We start from the raw sequence: 20,850 nt of genomic DNA on the forward strand, positions 1-20,850 counted from the left end.
CCGGGACCCTTTTTTTTCCCCCCCCCCCCCCCCCGCAAACCTCATTGACCTCATTGTGAACTGAGAATGGTAAGAAACTTGCTTGACTTTGCTTGAGAGGTAATCAGTGAAACGTATTACTTAAAGCAGGCACACAAATTAGTTTGCAATCCTAATGAGACCTGGAGAAAATTGCTGTCTTAGAGTACAGTGTAGGCTGTTCTTTGTAAGGGATGAAAGGAAAAAAAAGATACCAAAAATGAAGGGAATGAGCATGGTAGTTGATTGATTTCTCTGCTACTGATGTTAACTAAAAGAGAGATGGCACATAAAATTATTGAATCATTTTTATAGGTAGCAAAATTCTTGTGCTAAGCTGTTTCTTAAGGAGTGTTTCAGTTGCACATAAAATAGCTAGCAAAGCTACCCAGCTTTGATGTGAAAAAATGTTAAAGGTCCATGTGGCTTCTTTTAAGTGAGGCTTAATATTTCTGTTGACATTTTGGATACCATTTTCTAAGAAAATAAGACCATATAGTCTCACAGGATATTTTTTGTTTGTTGGGGTTTTTGTTTTTAATTTTGTAGTTTTTGTATATACTAGAGGTACCTGGGCATCCCATCTCAGACTGTTTATAGTCTATGTTGTACACAGACTTTGAATGGAATGACTCCATGAGTGATTTTTAGTCTGTCAAATAAAAATTGAATATTCCTCATACCTTTCCATAAAGGAAAACTAATATATCACTGGAGTGGTGTTAAGTGATATAAAGTGTCATACTATGATTCTAAAACAGATTATGCCCTTTCAACTCTTGTTAAAAGCCTTTTAAGACAAGCAACAAACAGGAAAATTGTCTTTTGGCTTCAAAAGCTTTTAAAATGTGGTTTTGGTCAATCAGCTTTTAAGGTGGATTCAGCCTTACAAATAAAGACGCTTTTGGGAAAAATGGTGTAAGATGAACTCTGAGATAAAAGTATGCACTAAACTAGTTGTTTGAGGCTTGTTGGTGTATTGTGGTGATCCACAAAATATGTGGAGCCGTTTGTCAACGTCCCCATGGTAGTGGGTGAGACACTGGTGAGTTGAGAGATTGATTGGGAAAATATGACACTGAAGGATTTGGTGAGAACTTTATGTATTTGAAGTGGCAGTTCACTGAGTGATGAATTCACGGGAGGCTGTTTGAAGCATGGGTCTTTGAAGTTACAACAGAAACAACAGCTAAGCATTGATTTAAGTGTGACAGTCCTGCAAAATTGCTTTGTTCACTAGTTAAATTTTATAAGATGTTAATAATGTAAAATATTTGTCAAAGATTAAGGGTGTGATGTGCCTTGAAGCTAAGACCTTAGCCACAGCTATTAAAGCTGTTGGGCACAGAGAGATGGGTGAGAGAGATTGATTTGATCTGGTGATTTTCATTCAAGGTGCAGTATTGTAGTAATAAGATCATGTTGGAGTTGAATAAAATCACTTAAGCTAAATATTTTAGTAACATATCCTACTGTATTCATTCCAAGGGAAAAGGACTCTCTCATCACAGCAGATGGTAACTGACAGTGAAAATCTCAGATTTCACTGTGCCCTTAATTTTCCCTGAAAATCTTGATATGTCTTCCTCAGGTATTTTACTTTTATTTAAGGTTGTTAGAGCAGTTTCCAGGATTACTATGAAATCAGGAAGCTTTGTTCAGCCAGTTCCTTATGGCTCTGGATTAGGTGGTGGTTTGTTTGAGCAATTTGTCCACTAATGCTTGTTGAAAAGAGCTTTGACTGGGAAGTGTTTCCAGTGAGGTGATGCTGCTGCTGTGTTTGAAGCTGATAGCGTTGCATTGTTTGAAACCGCTCGAAGAGTCGAGGTGATTAAATCATGTGGGCTAAAAATGATGTACAGGACATGAATAAGAACAGCTTCTCTTGAATATCAGTGTTGCTTAATCCAATCTTGTAGGTGCTTGTTGCTTGTCCTGTGGCTTTGCTGAATCCTGGCTGTTTACATTTGCTGTCTGACAGAGAAAGCTGAGTGTTTGGTGGGATTTTTTTTTTTTTTTACAACACTGCTTTGGGAATCATTAAAATGCTTTGAAAAAAGAGAAAGGGTTAATTTTCAACCTAAGAAAATTCTTTGAAATTTTTTTTCCTTATTTTTAGCGCCGTCTTCGTCATCTTCGGAACATTGCTGCACGTAACATTATTAATAAGAATGGTCATCGCCTCTTGGATACATACTTCACTCTTCACATGTGTGATAACGCCAAGATCTACAAAGGTAAACCAGGCTTGCTATCAACCTTTTTGCTAGTTAATCTTTGAATTTTTATGATACGGATTCTCTTTCTTCTTTTTTTTTTAACTTGACAACTTTGAGCAATTAGTTGCATCACCCTTGCTAACACTGGAAAAGAGTTCTTTAGTTTCCTTGATTTCATGAAAGCTTTTAGTGTTAGCAGCCAAGGTGGCAAAACAGATGACAGGTCTTGTAGTCTTTTAAATCAGCCTGTTTTTGTCATTGTTCTTCCCTGAGTGATGATGTAAGAAATTAGGAACCTCCAATAAAAGTTAAAACTTGTAGAGCTTTGGTTGCCTTTTGTGGGGAAGAGTGTCCCACTCTGCATACCAGTTGTTTTACAGAGCATACATCAGCACATACTGTTACCAAAGTTTTCAAAAAATAGAATTGTCATCCAGTGGCATGAAGCATCCGGGCACCTGTTCTAGTTTAGATAACTGTGTTTGAACATTAGATCTCCTCCTCTCTTTCTTGCTTTTCTTTCCCACTACGGTATATAGTTCATTGTGGAGAGATGTTATTAAAAATACATTTTCATGCTCCTTTTGGTGTGGAGATGAATTTTGATTTTCTCTTAATTTTTATTTTCATCTGGCATCTTGGCTTGCTTTTTTTTACCTTGGTTGGTATTTTAGAAGGATAAGAAGACAAAACTTGAGCTTGCGGCGTGGACTTTGTTGTAGTGGTTTGTTAAACCTGTTACTGATGACTGTTTCTGCAGTGTTTGGTGTTAGGGACTCCTTTGCACTTCAAAGCTTTATCCCTGGTCTCCAGTGAGCTGGGATATTGCACAGAATTTGTGTTCCTGCCTCTAGAGCTGTCTAAAGTCTTTTAAGCTCTCAAGGTTCATGCACCAGCAGTTGCTTATTCCCATTTAAATACAGGGTTGTTGGCACCTTTGTCAGGTAACTTGGTTGTTTCCTCTCTGACCACCTGGAATGGGTCACCATTGCTCTTCAGGAAAGTGCTATAATTAATTTATCCAAGCTGCTATGTTCCAGGAAGATGTTGTGTGGCAAACCAGTCATTTTTGCAAATGTCATCCAAATTCTGTTAATTACTGTGCCATGTTCTTTCCTCAGAAATCAAAGCCTTGTAAAACTTGAGGATTATCATGGGTATAAAGATGAAATACTAAATTTAAATAATGACTGGTAATAAGTAAGTGTGAAGGAATACTTTTAGTCAAAAGCATGACTGCATTTCGAAGTCTTATCTTATGAATTGCTTACTAATATACTGGATCCACTAACATTTGTCTTTCATGATTGTTACTTATTTTTTTTTTCTATTTCAGATTCTAAGATTTGTATCAGTGTTTAAGCTAATCTAAATGTGCTTTTTTACTTATTTTTCTTTAGAATTTTATAAGAGTGAGGTGATCAAGAATTCTCTGGTAAGTTACTTTAATGTGGAAAAACTTTGTTTTAAAAATTGTGTATTTAGTGCAGTATATTGATTTCTCTGCTGAATACCATAACTGTTTAATGTGTCTTTCCACTGTTTGGTTCTGTTAGGAGCATTGTGTTCTTCTCCTCCTTTTCAGATTCTTTTCATGAGGGTTAGAATAGGGAGCTGCTGAGTAGAAATGCTGATTTCTATTAACATCTTCGTGTTGTGTAGGAAAACAGCAAGGAACGTGTACCTGCCAGATATATACATATGTTCTTTGAAGAGCTAATAGTTGTAAGAAACTGAAGTTTGAAAACATGTTAGATTTTCTAAATTTTTCAGTTTAGATGAATGAAGGGGCCAGAACTGTGCAGTTTATTACAAATGAGGAAGGGTAATAATAGGATAGGAGTAGGATGTTGCAGATGTTGGCTAAGGGAGTTTGAAAACCTGCTGAAGAATTTTTAATGCCTGCATTAACAAGGTAGAACTGCTCCTTTTATAGCACCCTGGGTAAATGCTTTGAAACCCTCCTGAATAAAGGAAGAGCTGTCTGCTTACTCAAGGCTGCTAACTTCTCTAGTTTCTCTCTTAAGTTATTAGGATTTTTAGTTCTGTCTATTCTAAATCAGGAAAATGAAAAACAAAAAGGGAAACTAACCACAGGATATAAGAGATGGTATAATAAAAGTCTAAATAAAAGATGTTTTGAGGACATCCTGTATACAGCCTTTGGGTATTTGAGTGACTTGGTATTCTTGTGCCTAAATAGCTGTGAAATATTCCTTCTTAGGAGGATTTGATTAATGCATTTCTTCTGTAATTCTTAGTGGGTAATTTTGCATCTCCTATTTCAAATTGACTCCTTCCGGTCAGGGCTGCTAGGCCTTTTCCAAGCTGCTTAAGCACTAGAAAGGAAGGCGAGTTCTTTCATGGGGTGGTGGGTTCCTGCCTTTTGTTTTGCAGGAGCTACTGTTTCTGTGTTTAGCAGATAGGGACAGAAATAAATATATATAAAAGCACTTTCCCAGTTCTGCTTTTGGACACCCTGTTATCTCTTGGCACTAGTAATGTTAGATTGAATTAGTTTTGTTACAGCTTGGGTCAGTTCTTTAGATGTTGTTAGAAATGAATGGAAATTCTTGGAACACATTGTCTTTGAAAATCTGAGTTCTGGTGGAATTTGCAGTTTAGCTTAATTTGTGCTGGTTCTGAAAAGCTCCAGGTGCAAGTCTGATCTCATGGAGTAAAGCTGAGTTTTTAGTGACAGCATTTGAGATTGAGCATCAGTCAAGAGGAGAAGAATGTGAACAAATATGTCAGCAAGTTCTGCAAATTTAATTATTGGGGAATATATCAGCACTTAACTTTGGGAATACATGCTATACTCTGGTTTTCAAAAGCTGAATTATAACTGTGAAAGGAATGTTACTTCCATTTTGAAAGTTCCTGATTTAGTTAAACTGAATTAGTAATTTCTGAAGTAAATTCTTTGATGTGTTGTAGTGGAAGGAAGCAAAACCCATTCAGTTTCTGAAGTACTTTACAGCATGTACCTTTTAACTGAGGCATTCTCTCTAGCACACCGTGTAAGGAAGCAGCAGAGCTTGAAATGGTTGTTGTTCCTAATTCTTAAGATTTAAAAAAATCTTTGAGGTGGGCTTTGCTGCTTTCTGAATTGTCAATTTATGGACTAGTTTCAGCTTGTTTAAACTGTATTTATCCTTCTTTGAATACTTAGAATCCAACATGGAGGAGTCTGGACTTTGGAATAATGCCTGATCATCTTGATACCTCTGTCTCTTGTTTTGTTGTGAGGATCTGGGGTGGCAAGAAGGAACACTTTCAGCTTTTGATTGAATGGAAGGTCAATTTAGATGGGTTAAAGTACTTGGGACAGCAGGTAATGTGAAAATATTTTTTCTCAACTCTTTTCAGGAAACAAAACATCTGGATTAATTATTATATAGAATGCTGAGAAAGAAAATTAATGTGTTTAAATATTGTATTTTAATGTTTGGTTACAGATATTCATGTTAGTTTACATCAGAGCTTTAAATTCTAAAATCATATAGTTGTTGGAGTTGGAAGAAACCTTAAATATCATCCAGTTCCACCCCCCTACCATGGATGGGGACACCTTCCACTAGACCAGGTTGCTCTAAGCCTTGCCCATCATGGTGCACTTCCAGGCATGGGGCAGTCACATCCTCTGTGGGCAACCTGTGCCAGGACCTCACCACCCTCACAGCCAAGAATTCCTTCCCAGTATCACATCTAACCCTGACCTCTGGCAGTGAGAAGTCATTCCCCCTTGTCCAAAGTCCGTCTCCAGCTCTCTTGGAGCTCCTTCAGCCACAGGCAGGGGCTATAAGGTCTCCCTGGAGCCTTCTGTTCTCCACATAAACTCTTGAGTCTTACCTCTGTTTAGTTTCCAGCTATCTTAATTTATTTTTGTCACCTGGAAATGCAATAACAGCAAAGATGCTGTGTCTAGTGTTTTTGATTTCAAAGTAGAATGGCTGAACATGGTGACTTTTGCTAAAGCTGTGAAGCAAACAGGTTTTCCATGTTAAATTCAGTTTTCTGTGAGTTTTTGTGTACTTCTAGAATTACAGGTGATGAAAAACTGCTTTAGACTCTTGGATCAATTTGTGCTCATTTGGTGTGAAAATTTGCAGTAAGCTGGCTGTAAACTGATTTGTTTTCTTCCTTCCCTACAGATCCATGCAAGAAACCCAAATGAGATTATTTTTGGTCTCAATGATGGTTATTATGGAGCTTCATTTGAACAGAAGGTAAGGGTGTATTTGTTCTGATTTGTTGGTACTGGTGACACACTGAAATACAACCTGTGAGATTGATTTTTCACATTTGGATGCTCAGAACATTAAAATGCTTTGTTTTGAGAAGTAATAGTTTTTTGCATGACAGATATGAATTAACATCTTGCCTTGGTTGCATGGATATCTGTGATGTTTTGAAAAGACTTGAAGTGTAGCATTTAGGGTCCAAAACCCTTCTGGTTACTGAACATACGCTTTGACTGTATTCTTTGAAGCAGACATTTCATTCAAACATAGGACATATTGAAAGTGATGTGGTTGTTAAGACTCATTTTCATGGGCATATGTAAAACCACTAAGTTTTGGTTATCAGTCTGAAACCTAGAGTTTGAAGTTCTTCAATGGGAAGCCATTTATTTGCTCGTGCTGCACCTGTTTTACCCCATGGGTTTTTTCCTCAAGGATCCACTGTAGTATTTGTGCCTGTGTCCAATATTGTCTATGATTATTACCTCATTGATGATGAAGAAGTTTAAACTAGTTGTAAATAGTGCCTCTGACTGAGTTTTTTTTTTTTTTAAATCTCAAGTTGTTGGTGGCAGTACTGTGGTACAGATAGGTTGTGTTAAGAAGTCCTTGGATGGAGAAGAAATGACTCCTTGACACACAGCTGCAGTTTCTGCATTCAGTTTTCCTGAAGCAGGATGCAGTTGTTTTTCAAGATTTCAGTATGACAGCCTGGGTCTGAATTCGAAGATGGGAACATTCTCTTCTTTTTCTGATCGTTGTCAGGACTTGTTCCCTAGTTCATAAGGTTTAAAGGTACTTTTTGGTTTTGGTTATAGAATCATATCATAGAATTGTTTGGTTTGCAAGGGATCTTCAAGACCATCTCATTCCAGCCCCCTGCCATGGGCAGGGACACCTCCCACTTAGACCAGGTTGCTCCAAGGCCCATCCAACCCGGCCTAGAACACTTCCAGAGATGAGGCAGCCAGGCTTCTGTGGGCAACCTATGCCAGGGCCTCACCACCCTCACAGGGAGGAATTTCTTTGAAATATCTGATCTAACCCTGCCCTCTGTCAGTGTGAAGTCATTCCCCCTTGTCACAGAATCACAGAATATTCTGAGTTGGAAAGGACCTGCTAGGATTATTCTGCCATTCCAGGCCCTTGTCCAAAGCCCATCTCCAGCTTTCTTGCAGCTGCTTTAGGTACTGGCAGGGGGTGGTCTAAGGTTTCCCTGGAGCCTTCTCTTCTCCAGGCTGAACATCCCCGGCTGTCTCCAGAGCAGAGGTGCTCCAGCCCTCAGAGCCATTTTGTGGTCTCCTCTGGATTTGCTCCATTAGCTCCATGTCCTCCTTATGTTGGAGATCGCAGAGCTGGAGGCAGCACTCAGGTGAGGTCTCTCACCCTGCAGATTCCTTATTCTGTGTTTTGGTTGCAAATAGTCGTAGCCTGTCATGTAGAGGAACAAAGTAGGAAACTCTTGTGAAACATTACTGGAGGAGAAATTCTAAGCATCCCAGACAATTGTAGTATATTAACTGTCTTACCTGAATAAAAGAACCATAGCCTCTTTATTGTTATAGTCACTGATTCTTCACTTTTTTTCCTAGAGATGCCATGAAACTTTTAAATTCTGTATCCTTGACAATGTGTAGGTATGAAGAGCTTTACCTTTCTTCCACCTCTTTTGTCCAACAGCAACTTGGCTGTTGCTGAGATGCTCAAAAAGTTTTTTTTGAGTCATGTTCTTACTCAAGGTGCAGGTTTTTTACTGCCATGTATACTTAGCTCGTGGCAAGGAAAAAGGTTGGGTTTCAGGGGTTTAAAACACCTTTGTGGGTGCCTTCTGAACACTCAAGGGTACTCTTTCTTTACCACAGATGTCTGACAGTAACTCTTACAGTGTTTACAGCTTTTCTTCTCAGTGTAAATACAAAAGTGTGCTGCCAATATAGCTGCTTTGTTCTTGATTACATTTGACTTTCACATGATGGTGCCTCCAACTTCTGGACTTCAAGAAGTTTGTTATTATTTTGTAGCAGTAATTTTGCTGGAAGATTTCAGCAGGATTCTGGTCATTTCATCAGAACCATGTCTAATGTATTTGCCTTTCTGGCCCTGGACCACTGAAGTGCTCTGTTCCTCTCTGTTTCACCATCTCTACTAATAATACACCCAACCTTTGTTTGGAGTTGCTTAAACTGAACCAATGTTTAAGTAAGATAGATGTGTGCTTCAGGGATTTATTTTGAAGCTGTTAACCTGGATATAAAGTATTCCTGATCCTTGAGTAGCTTTCTGAGTCTGTTTGGTTTTGTCTGAGGCTTCATGTCTGTGTGTAAAACCAATATTTACCCAGGTTCAATATAATCAATTATGGAGACTATACTAGCTTTCCTAAAGCCAGGCTTCTTGTCCTCTGGTTTCCTCAATGCCTTCCTGACTTATGGATTGCCTTTCAACTGTTTTATGCTTGCTGGTTCCAACTGATAGAGCTCACCTTTCTCTTGCAGAGATACCTTTTCAGAAAGTGTATTGAGGGAAGCAAGTGTAGCTTCTAGTTAATGACTAGTTTTCTGATTTCTCTTTAAAGAAGTAAAAGCAGAACTAGTCAGTACAGCTCTCCATAGTTCAAAAGTTGTCAGAGGCATGGGGAAAGAAACGTAATGAAATAAATGGGCAGGAGATCTTTCTCCTTTTTAATGCCTTTATTAAAGAGATTCAGCTCAGGTGGGGAGAAATCGACGGGTCGCGCCCACGCCGCCGCTGTCCCCAAGAGTGGCACGGAGGAGGAGGGTGATGCAGCTCTGTCCGCTGGTCTGCAGGCAGAGCTGGGGACTGCGTCCTCACGGGAGATTCGCAGATTCCTACTTTTCAGTCCAACACTTCGGGTCCCCTCCTTAGTGAACATCCTTTGAGGTCAGGGTGAGAAGCAAAAAGGATCCAAGCAGGTACTGGACTGCGCGCCCGTCCTTAGACATCACCTAGGGTCCCCTAATTCTATATTGGCTCGTTGTTTTTAGGGGTTTTCCTGGGAAACGGGAAATTTTTGGAGCAGTGCATTTCTCATCTGCATACGTGGTCTCAGGCCACTCCTATTCTCCTGGGCTGCCTGATCCAGGTGTAGCTCCCGGGCAAGCACTGGGAGGACAATGGCTAAATCACCAACTATTGACGGGCAATTAAATAAGAACTCTTAACAATGAAGCTAATTTGACAGCAATTGGTCCAACCGGTTTTAGCTCTGTAACCTTAAACAAAAATAGGTAACTTTTTATTCATAACACGTAAGTTACATTTTTTCAGGGATGCTGAATTTTAGCTTCATTTTCAACCATCAAGAAGGAAAGACCCTTATCTTTGGAAAGCTGCATCTCTCTCTTTTTTCAGTCTGTAGGTCTGCATCAATCCACATATGCATATTCTTAAAGTATTTTGTAGCAGCTAGATCCTGGCCACTTTGCACAAGCAAAGCTGTTTTGTGTGTTTACAAGTACACGTGCCTATATCTAGTAAATGTGGCAGAGAAAAAGACACTCTCCTCTTTCAGAAGGTAAACTTCCTAATAGCTAAGTCTGAAACCCTTACATTACACGTTCTGCAAATTTACTCAGGGTAAAACAGTTTGCATAAAAGAAAAGGCTGAAATAGGTTGCTGCTGCAAATTCTTTCACTCCTGAAACCATTTATTCTAGGTCAGTCCTCTTGTTCTCTGAGAAATGTTGCACTTTGCTTTCTGAAGGCAGTGTTTGTTGAAACACCATCAACTTCGTGCTGTAAAATCCTAGAATTATTTGGGTTGGAAGAGACCTTAGAGCTCATCCAGTTCTACCCCCTGCCATGGACAGGGATACCTTCCACTGGATCAGGTTGCTCCAAGCCCCATCCAACATGGCCTTGAACACTTCCAGGGATAGGGCATGGTGATGATGGGAACTTGTGCATTTTCAGTTTTGCACTATCCTAGTTCTTTCAGACAGACATTAAGCTTTTTTTAATTTGGTATTTTTTAAATGGAGAGATGTCTGGATTTCATAATTTAGCATCCAGTGTTTTGGGTATGAAAATGGGGAGCTGAGAGAGCTGCTGGGATGGTGCCTCTGTAGCAATATGATGTGCTGCACAGTGTGTAGATCTCAGGATTATTTAGATGGAACCATATTTTTGGTGTCTGCTCTGTGGCCTATGGTTAACAGTTGTGTCAGGAGATGTTGACGTTTACCTCTGAATTTCAGCATCTTCTGCATGGAGACAGACTCTTGTTGGGGCAGGAAAGACTCTTTAGGCAGGGATTGTGGTACTCAGAATCCATCTCTATCTGTTGGAAAGCTAGCTGATCAGAGGTACGAGATGGGGCTGCTTTATATACTAAAGTAAGTGCCTTTTTTCCCTGCAATCCATTAACTTTCTGACAGTCCTGCTGGTGGCTTGACCTGCTTAAAATGTACTCTGTCACATAAAGCAACACTTCTAAGTTTGCAACTTTTCTAGGAATTTGTGTGACTGTGCCTGATGTGGAAAAGCTCAGTATCTGACATTTGCAACATGAGGAACAGCTGGTTTTCTGTTACTGTTTTGATACCTTCTCAGCAGAATGGATACTCTAGTCTCTTAAAAGAACAACCTTACCTTATTCTTGATTTGTAACTTCCAGAAACTTGTTCACTCAAAACTGAGATTACTTTGATCTTTTAATGTATTACAGCACGGGTAAAGGATGAAGCTTTATCTCATATTGATGTAGTTCTCTTGCACATGACTGAGTGGGCTCTCAGGTCTGAAGCTGAAGAATGGCAGTGTTGTCAGTTGCACTTTTCAGTGTTTCTGTGCATAAAATTCAGACAGTTATGGATTGTAAAGTTCAAGAAAACACACTATGTGTCTAGAACATAGATAAACTGGTAGGTCTTTTATACCTTTCTAGGTAAGTGGTGTTATTGCCACCTTAAATTGTTTCTACCTACCATAGATAAAACATGTAAAGACAGATTTAAAATACATTAAATGCAGGATCATTTATTCTACTGAAAGTACATGCTCTTACTCAATTTTTTTTTTTTTTTTTAATTTTTAAAGTAATATTCCTTCTTTTACTCAAGGATCACTCAGGTACCCTGAAGAACAGTCTTCTCCAGGTGGATCAGAACTGTGTTCGTAACTCTTACGATGTCTTCTCTTTGCTTAGGTAAGGTTTTTGATAATATTTTGTGTAGTGATTGTAACTTCTGTAGTGTCTGTGTGGGAGGAATCTTTCCAAATATTAAAAAAACCCCAACAATTGTGGTATGTAATGTGAGGAGATATCCAGATTGTGCCAATGTACCCATGTAGTGAGGAGCTGGGCTGTGGTGTATGTGTGTTCAGTGGTGGTCGCTGGGCTTCTGATGAGGTGTGGATGCTTGAGTGCTCAGAACTGGGACTGGCTGTGGAGCTGGACATGCCTTGTGGATGTCAAAATCATGGAGCTTCTTTGTTAGAAAGTTTCTGTGGAAGGCCTCTACTCTGTTCTCAACAGCAATAATTTTTTTTTTAAATACACAAGAGCACAGTCAAGACCCAGTTACTCCAACACAGGTGTGGTCTAAGAAAGGTACGGTGTATTTTTTGCTTTTGGGTGGCTAATTAAATGTCTGTAGTGATAAAAAACATTGTTTAACTTAATACTAGCACTTCGTGTCTTTTTTCAGATCTGCTTTAATTATAATAGTTCAAAAATATTAGTTATGAAAAAGTATAATTGTGGTCCACTACTATCAATAAGTTGGTTTTGAGGAATCTCTATTTAAATGGCATTTTACAAGACAGGTTAATAACTTTGGTTCTGCAGTAAAGGCAGTAGATGTTCTATGAAGGAAACCCTTGAACAGGAAATGTTTAATATGCTTTCAAAAGTCTATGTAAACTTTTGACTTTTTAAATCAGTTGTACAAGTTAAATCCATTTGACAGTGTTGACAGTAGGTGTCAGTGTTGCCTGTCTGTAGAGGGAGGAATAGTCAGCATAGGTTGCCTATTCGGATGTCCTTATTTAAGCTCTTAAAATTTCACTGTACTCTTCCTTGATTCTGTAAAGCATATTTAAACTGAAGGGTGCTTTCTAAATGTTTGTTTTCTGTGCTTTTAGTGGGAAACAGCCAGGGGGCATATTAGGAAGTTCTGATTACATTCTGGCACAGTCCACTTGAAGAGAACTTGTACTACCTAATGTTAACACTTCGTTAGACAGAAAAAGGAAAATGTGTGTCGTGTACCCTGATTACTTCATTCATGAGGGTTTTTCACATTTTGTGTACACATCTATGTAGTATGAGGCATGTTCCAGAAAAAAGACTCACTGTGGTCATGAACTTGACTAGCTGGACCCCTGTCTAGCTCTGTGTAATTGATCTGTAATCCTTCTTTTGAACATGCCTGATTGTTTTTCCTCAAGCTCACAAGAAATTAAGATGTCAGCTGTGATAAAGTTCACCTTGTTGAGTGACCAGTGCTGTTTTCAACCCTGACTACTCGAGCTTTTCTCTGTTTTGGGGATGTGAGAGTCCAGGCTCAAGTTTCTCACAGTGCCTAGGCATGCTGTTGGGTTTAATTTCTATTAAGTTTTGTGTCTGAGCTGAGACATTCTCCTTTTTTTATTTTGTCCCAAAAGGAACAGTGTTTTCCAAGCCTCAGAACCAGGCCTGCTGCTTGTTATATTTTAGTGGATTCTGCATACCTTATCAAGGGGTTTACTGCATTTAGTTACAGCAGAAGTTAGAAGCTGTAATTTGTGACGCTTCCTAGGTGTCATCTTTGTCTGATTTCATTGTAGTTAGGAAATTTCATCAGGAACTAAGGCAGAGTACTCTGTGTAGTTTAGAATCCTTTCTATTTCCTCTCACATGAACTCTCCTTTTTTACAGGTGCATTTTCTATACTGCTGCTTAGCTTTGATATCAAGCAGAAAAGCCTGGTGATGGTGTTTGTTTTAAAATTGTTTAGTCACTTTTTGTTCTCCTTCTCCTAAGCAGTTTGGTTTGCCACCTCTTCCAGGAGTCCATGCTTGAAGAACCAGCTCATGAACTCTTCCCAAAGATAGTTTGTATGAGCGTGTTCCTCTTTAAACAAAAGAGAGAGATGGGTATAATTTGAGTTATGATTAATTAGACAGGATGTACTTTGGGAGGTGTCTTGGTTTGAAAAGACAGGTGTCTGCTAAGGGAGGCAGGAGCCTCCCTTGAAACAGAAAATGCAAACTTCCTCCCTCTGAATTATTATAATTTTGAAATTAAGGGGGGGCTCTCAGGCAAAGATATGGGATTAGGAATAACAGTTATTTATTAGGAAAACATTTTAAAAATTAAAAGAAAAATATAAAAAATAAAAATGCAGTAATACAAACCAACACTGACAGAGTCAGAATACGACCTGACACCCTGTGGGTCAGGGTGTTGGGAGCAGTCCAATTGGAATGGTGGCTGCAGTCCTTCTGGAGTGGCAGATGTGGTCCTGTTGGAGCAGGGATCCTGTAGAAGGGTGTAATTTTCCTCTGAAGGTCCAGTAGTGGTATGGATAGGCCTGGTCTTCCTCTGGGAATCCAGTGGGAAAAGTCTGCCTGTGGTATTCCAAATCTCAGATAATATCCAGGTAGGAATGCTTGGCTCCTCCTCCTGGGCAGAGCATCTCACAATGGGATGCTGTAATTTTATCAGTCATGCAGTGACACTCAATAGCCCGTTAACAGAAGGTATTTCCCAGAAGGAGCACTGGTTTGTGGAAGAGATAAAGAAAACTGTTCCACCTGGTTTTAACAGGTGGCCCAATTAACAGAACAAACTGCCTCAGTCTAACAGATGGCAATAAAATACACGCCCCCAGCCACATCCTGCCTTTGCACCTAAGACAGGAGGAAATGAGCTGCTGTCTTCCTTCTTCTGTCCATTGGCTGTGAAGAAAATACTGAGGTGTCCATACCATAAAGATTTGCATCTGGTCACATAAATCCCATATTTTGAAGAATTTCTCATTATAAGATATTTGTTTGTAATAAAAATTCACAGGCTGCATATGTGGTTTCCTAATGTTTTTACAATAAATGTGGATATGAATAACAGCTTGTACTGGCTTTATATAAACTTTTACAAAAGGAAGCAAATCCTGGTGACAGTGGGATGTGAGTCCAAGTTGTGGTGGTACTGTGCTGCCAGATGTGGCAAAGCCACTGATAGCCAAAATGCAGAGAACTGGTTCTACCTCACCCCCTAACTCTTGGCTGCACAGTGAGAACTTGTGTCGTTGATCTGTGTTTCAAAACTGCTTTTGGGGGAAGAAGTGGTATAGTTTTTTCCTCAGAAGTGAATAGTTAAAATTTATGGAGCTTGTGAATTGACCTTAATGAAAAGTGTATGCTTGGCTCAAATTATCTTGATTAATAAAATTAATTGGGAATGACAGAGTGTGTGAACAATAGAAATTTTTTTGTGCTGGATTAAAATAGTGCTTGTATTCTGATGCTGGGTTAAGTGGGTTTATATGTTAGTTAAACAGGAGGAAAAAGTTAAATGATCAGCCAACTCCTGTTTACACAAAGAATGTTTCAACCTCTGCAGCTCATGACCCTTCTTGTTCTGGGACCAGGGACAAGATCCTCAGGCAAACATGGTGCTGCTTGTAAGTTGTTTGTGCCATATGGAAGTGACAAATGTCCAACCATTTGCTTTAAAAGGGCTAACTAACAAAAATTCATCACATCAGATGGAAAGCTCAAATTCTGAGGTTTTTGTTCCTCATCGTATTTCCTGAAAAGAGATTATTTAAAGACTTCCTAAACAATATGTTGCTGGTAGTAATAGGTTATATAGTAACACCTTTCACACAGCACTTGGGCCAAATTCATCTGAGGTCATGTTCTGGACATGTCTCAATAATCAAGTTCTGAGAACGTTTGCAGCACTAATGGGAATAGGTTTATATTTAGTATTCTCTTGGTTTTCTAGCCTTTCTTTTCCTAAAGCTTTGAAAAATAGACATTTAGTATTAAGTGGTGTTGGGAAGATGAGATATCACTAAAGAAAGGGCTTAAAATGCTATGTAATAAAATTTTACTTCAATCGCTCAATACAAAAATTAATATAGTGTATTTGGCAACAGCTTTTTGTGTTGTTGTGACACAGAGCAATTGGCTTGTGCCTCTGAGTATGTGAATGCCTGAAATCCTCCCATATTCTTCCTGGATACAAAAAGTACACTAAGAACTAGTGAAAATCTGCCCCTTTGAAGTTTTGCTTCCAGTAGTTTTTATTACTCCATTCAGAACTGCCATGTCTATGGCTTAACTGTTCTTCAGCAGATGGCATGGTGTGTTTGTGGTGTTTAGTCAGCCAGTTCGTGTAGATTCAAGACATTTTGCTTGTGTTTTTGCTTTAAAAAAATGTTCTTTTACAACAAAGCAAGCAACAGAATCTGACATTGGCATCATTTGAGTGCTGGGCTGGGTAAAAAGACTATCTCCAGGCAGCTGCTTAATATTATTAGTGTCTAATCTGGCAGAATTTGATTTGATTAATATTTCTGGGTATTAATTTCTCATGGAGCAGGGGTATGCTTCAAGTGACAGAGTTTGCTTTAGGGTTTGCCATCTGTAATATAACTGTTCATTTAAAGAAGAGTGCATGTCTCATCACTGAAGAGATTATTTAAGAGTACAAATGTTGCTAGTGTTTGTCTGTGATCTGAAACTGAGATATTCATAAAATCACCTTCTAGTGACCATAGCTAAAACATGTTGACATGATACAAAATCAGCTTCTGTTTAGCTCTGCTTATTTCAGGGAAGATGCTTTTAAATAGCTATTTTGCTTTTGTTTAAAATCTTTCATCTTTATTAAGAGTTTTGTTGAACAAACGGAACTTGATCTTTGAAACTAGAAATGAAGACAAAATACATGTCTGGTGTATGTAGGCTGCTGTGGAGCTGAAAAACTTACTAGTAGCTCCTCAGTGTAGTTTCTCTGAGACTACAGTCACTGGGATTGCATATGCCAAATCTATATGTAATAGCTTTGTGCAGCTATTTTTAACACATAGAAATAACACTGAAAGTGAAACTGTTTTTCATAAGCTCTGAGTAGGGAATAGTAAAGCAGCACAAGGGCTTCGTGGGCTTAAGCTGCTCAGTGCTAAGGTGTATCTCCGGTACATTGACTTGTATTCTGTAAACTGGTCCATCTTGAACAGTGTCAGTGTCCTCTCTGACAGGAGCTCAGCTCAGCCAGAATTTGCTAATGTATGGTTGATTTCAGTAGCAGTTCCAAACTTCAGGCTTCCATTTGTTTAGTGGGGTGAAAACGAGGGAAAGCGGGAAGAAGACATGTTCTCATCACTGGCTGTCTGACTTGGGAGAGTTGCACAGCATCTGATAAATCCAGACATGAGCCATACAAAGCTGTACTGTCTTTTGAACTTCCCTGAAGTTCCTCTATTTCTATCCTTATCTCCATGAAAGAAGTGAACCCAATGGAGCTAGGAAGTAGATGGGACTACATGGAAAAGAGTTGCTTTTTGCTACTCTATTCTTTGTGGCATGCTGGTAGCTGCATAGAGGTAAGGACAGGCAGAAAAGATCAAGTTAAGTTTTAGAAGATGCTCTGATAATTACATCTCCTGTTTCTAGCTTTTCTTTTTGCTGTCCTTTACTCAGAGAAGGGTCCCAACTCAGCTGTGACCAAAACCTCTCTAAACGTTGCAGTTATGGATGTTCACGCGGTGGAATAGTCACCATTTTTTTGTAGCATGTGAATGGGTCAGGAAATTATCACCAATAAATAATCTGATACTCTTGCAGTGCCTTACTCTAGCTTTTTCTGAGCACCTTGGCAATCACATTGCAGACTTTTGGACTTCAATGTTGCTGCTGCTGCTGCCGTCATCTTCTCCTAGTTGATGCAGAAATGCACCATCTTAAGTATGAAGAGGTTGTAGGATTCCTCTTACCTGCTCTTAAATCACCAAGTTCCTCTGCTAAAACGTCCCTTTGCTAGTGATCAGCGTCAGGGGGATTTTGTGATGGTCAGGTTTGATGTTTCTAAACAGGAAAGATTTGCACCTGGAAGACTTGGCACTTTGTTCCCAACAGGCAGTCAAGACCAGGCAGGCATCCCCCCTTGGCTTTGGACAGACAAATCCAAGTGGCCTAAGGCCAAGACAAATAAATAGGAGCTGGAATCAGACCTCTCGAGTCCCTCTGTGTGCTTAATTAAGCAGTACTGAAATGGATGAACAGTTTTAACAAGTGTCATCCTTCTTGGCCTGAAAACTTTGTGGGTTGGAATTGTGCTGTGATGGCTTCTGAAGAAGTAGCGATGGAGATGAAAACTCAGATCTGATTTATTTTTCTATTTTGAGAGGTTCCTTAGGGATTTTTATTGGTGGCATCAGACTTTTGGACAAGTCTCTTCCCAGGCATTTTATCTCTATGGTGCTGAGCTGTATGGGAACTGAGGCTATTCAGTCATTAGAACACTAATGTTACAAGCCTGCCTTTTGCCAAAATCTGTAGCAGAGAGTAGCATGGGTCATAGCAGGCTGAAACAGTCCATGAAGCATCAGAGCAGTATGTGCTTGTTAACTGCTGAGTTAGTAGTCTGCTGCTGCTCTGATCTTCAGTCTTCCTAATATGCCATATGCAATAAGCTACCCCTGCAGTGGGACATTTTTAGCTTTGATATATTGCTAGCTCTTGGTCAAATTTTGTTTCAAAGCACTTTTGAGAGGAATTACACAAAGCTGTGCAGGGCTTAAAAAGTAGCTTTATTCTGCCTCTTTATTTTTAAGAGTGTGTTGTGATTCGTTTTGCGGGGGGGCACCCCGGGCTGTCCCCAGAGGGCCCCCTAGGCTGTGAGTTTGCTGGCAGCAGCGGGCAGGCAAGGAGACTCCACACGGCTTCTGAGGGTGCTGATTAGATGAGGGATTATTGGGGGTCCCATCCCCAGGAACAGCATGGTTACTGAGGGGGAAGGGGGAAGGAGGGGAAGCCTAGGGGAGGGAAGGGGCAAGAGAGGGGGAAGAGGCTGAGAGAGAGGAAGGGCTAAGAGAGCGACTGTTTTAACTAGCACAGCTGAAGAGTGAGATTGAAGTGGGCGTGGAGTCAGACTTGGACCAATGGGATTACAGATACATGATGGTTCAGGGCAGGACCACAGGCTCAGAATATACCATACATTTCAGAGGGGTGAGACAGAGCATACCATTTAAACAAAATGCAATATGACAAGAGTGTGTAAAAGATGGTATTAATAAAGCAATACTAAGAAGTTAGAACGCAGTCCTCCTCCTTTTTCTTGTTCTACAAAATGATGAAAACCAACATGTTGTAGAATTGTGCAATAGTTTGGGTTCAGAGGGACCTTTAAAGATCATCCACTTCAACCTGCCTGCCATGGCAGCAGGTTGCTGCAAGTCCCATCCAACCTGGCCTTGAACACTTCCAGAGATGGGGCACTTACTACCACCTTAAACAACACTGTGCCAGTGTTTTCACCATCCTCATTGTAGAAAATGCCTTCCTTATTTTTAATCTAAATAGCAAAGTGTCACCAAAGGAGAATCTAAGTAATTTACTGATGGATACCTGAAAATTTTAAAGGAGGATTTTGTGAGCATCAGGACTGTTTATTTTTTTACACCTTTATCCTGGATATGACCGTGAGAATGGTGCTGTGAGTTGCTTTCTCTCTCCACCCCGGCAAAGATTTTGGTGAATGCAATCATGTTTCTAAAATCCTCAGAACTATTCAACTACACCAGGGAAAGTCAAGGCAAAATTTTGACTGAGAACAAATAAAACAGATTGAAGATCTTGTCGTGGGGAAAATGCTCTAAAACTTTGCTCATTAAAGCAGGACAGGACAGGAAGTGCATGGATGTCCAAGGAACTGCAGAGCACTCCTGAGAGCATTATGACCATCCTTGTTAGGTGGGAGTTTTCACTACTATACCTGCAGAATTCTGCTTCCCCTTGGAAGAAGACTCAGATTTGAATTTGGGGTTGGCTTCCAGTAGGAAAGTGCAGCAGTATGCAGTTTTGAAACATCAGTCACCTGAACACTGGCTAGTGTTCCACCTCCTTCCTCCATTGCACAAGCCTGTGCTCTGTTGTGACAAGCACTTTATCAGTTGTGTGGTCTTGAGTGGAAGAACGCAATAAAGTGGAGAGCACCTGGTCTCTTTTTGGGTGGAGCCTGGAACACATTCAGTCTGAATTTGTGCATCTTCCTTGTTCAGTGAATCCCAGTCTTAGGCTTGTTCACTCTCTCAGAGTGAGAATTGAAACTTCTATGAAGATTTGTTAGGAAATGCTTGTTGAATTCTACTAGTGTTACTGTCCACCTGGCTGGCGTTATCTTGACGTGTTTATGCACTTAGAAATTTGATTTGCATCTAATTTACCTTTTTTACTAAATACAATGTTTTGAATATGCTTCTGTGTGCCCTGACAGCAAGGTTTCTGTAATCACAAACTGGGAAAGAACAAAAAGAAGCTTCCTTTGTAATTTGCCACATTTGTTTTTTGAATTAAAAAACATAACCCATAAATCTATCTATTTAACTGGATGGATCTGTGAACTGGAGTAAGAGAACTGGAGACATCTCACATTTTGTTGCTTAATTTCTTAAAAAACTGAATTTCACTTTAAGGCTCTCCTCGTCCATTCATGCCCTCTGAGTATTGAAGGTGATCTGTATCCCAGCTAGCTTCCTTAAATATTCTTCAAACTGGAGGTTGGAACGTGCCCATTTGAAAGATGTGTTTTTTCCTTTTCTTCTCTGTTTCCAAATAGCTCAAAGCATTCACTGTTGCAGTCCACAAACCCACATGGACTTGATTATTTTAAAGCTTAATTTGAGTCTTAAATGTGTTAGGCTTAAATGTAGACTCTCCAATGTAAACATAAGGCTTACATGTAAGTGATTTAATTTGTAGGACTCAGAACTGTTGGAAAGAATGATGGAAAGTTATCTGTGCTGCATCAGCACTGTCTTGTGTGAGTGTGAGAAATGATAATCACTTTAAAAAACTTTAAAAGGTTTATTAAAACCTTATCAAAAATGCAACAGAAGACTGAATAGAAAAAAATATTGCAGCATCAGGAGCAGAGGATCTCTCCCACCATGTGCTTGCTCACACAGTGGATGTTTCACCTTTTAACCTTTTAGCCCCTCCCAAAGTTCTGTCCATCGACTCCTTCACTGTCCAGTGGTGGAGTTTACTTCCTTAAATCTGGATTGGAGGTCAGGTGCTGCCATAGTAACAAGCCAACCCACCCAAATGTCTGGAACCGAGGCCACTCCCTGATAATATCACAGGGGGAGGTAAAACGTAACTATAAATCTATAAAACTTCTCTTAACATAT

At 39.6% G+C, this 20,850-nt stretch overlaps 1 protein-coding gene across 1 annotated transcript in view; it reads left to right on the forward strand.

The window, feature by feature from the left end:
• Window positions 1-20,850, forward strand: part of UVRAG (UV radiation resistance associated) — a 99,807-nt gene that overhangs the window by 12,571 nt on the left and 66,386 nt on the right. The window contains exons 2-6 of the mRNA XM_041467284.1: window positions 2,138-2,255; window positions 3,638-3,672; window positions 5,410-5,571; window positions 6,392-6,466; window positions 11,563-11,648. Coding sequence (XP_041323218.1) covers window positions 2,138-2,255; window positions 3,638-3,672; window positions 5,410-5,571; window positions 6,392-6,466; window positions 11,563-11,648 — 476 coding nt within the window. The remainder of the gene's footprint in view (window positions 1-2,137; window positions 2,256-3,637; window positions 3,673-5,409; window positions 5,572-6,391; window positions 6,467-11,562; window positions 11,649-20,850) is intronic.

This window comes from Pyrgilauda ruficollis, unplaced genomic scaffold (assembly GCF_017590135.1).
Source record: "Pyrgilauda ruficollis isolate IOZ18807 unplaced genomic scaffold, ASM1759013v1 scaffold204, whole genome shotgun sequence".
Taxonomy (NCBI): domain Eukaryota; kingdom Metazoa; phylum Chordata; class Aves; order Passeriformes; family Passeridae; genus Pyrgilauda; species Pyrgilauda ruficollis.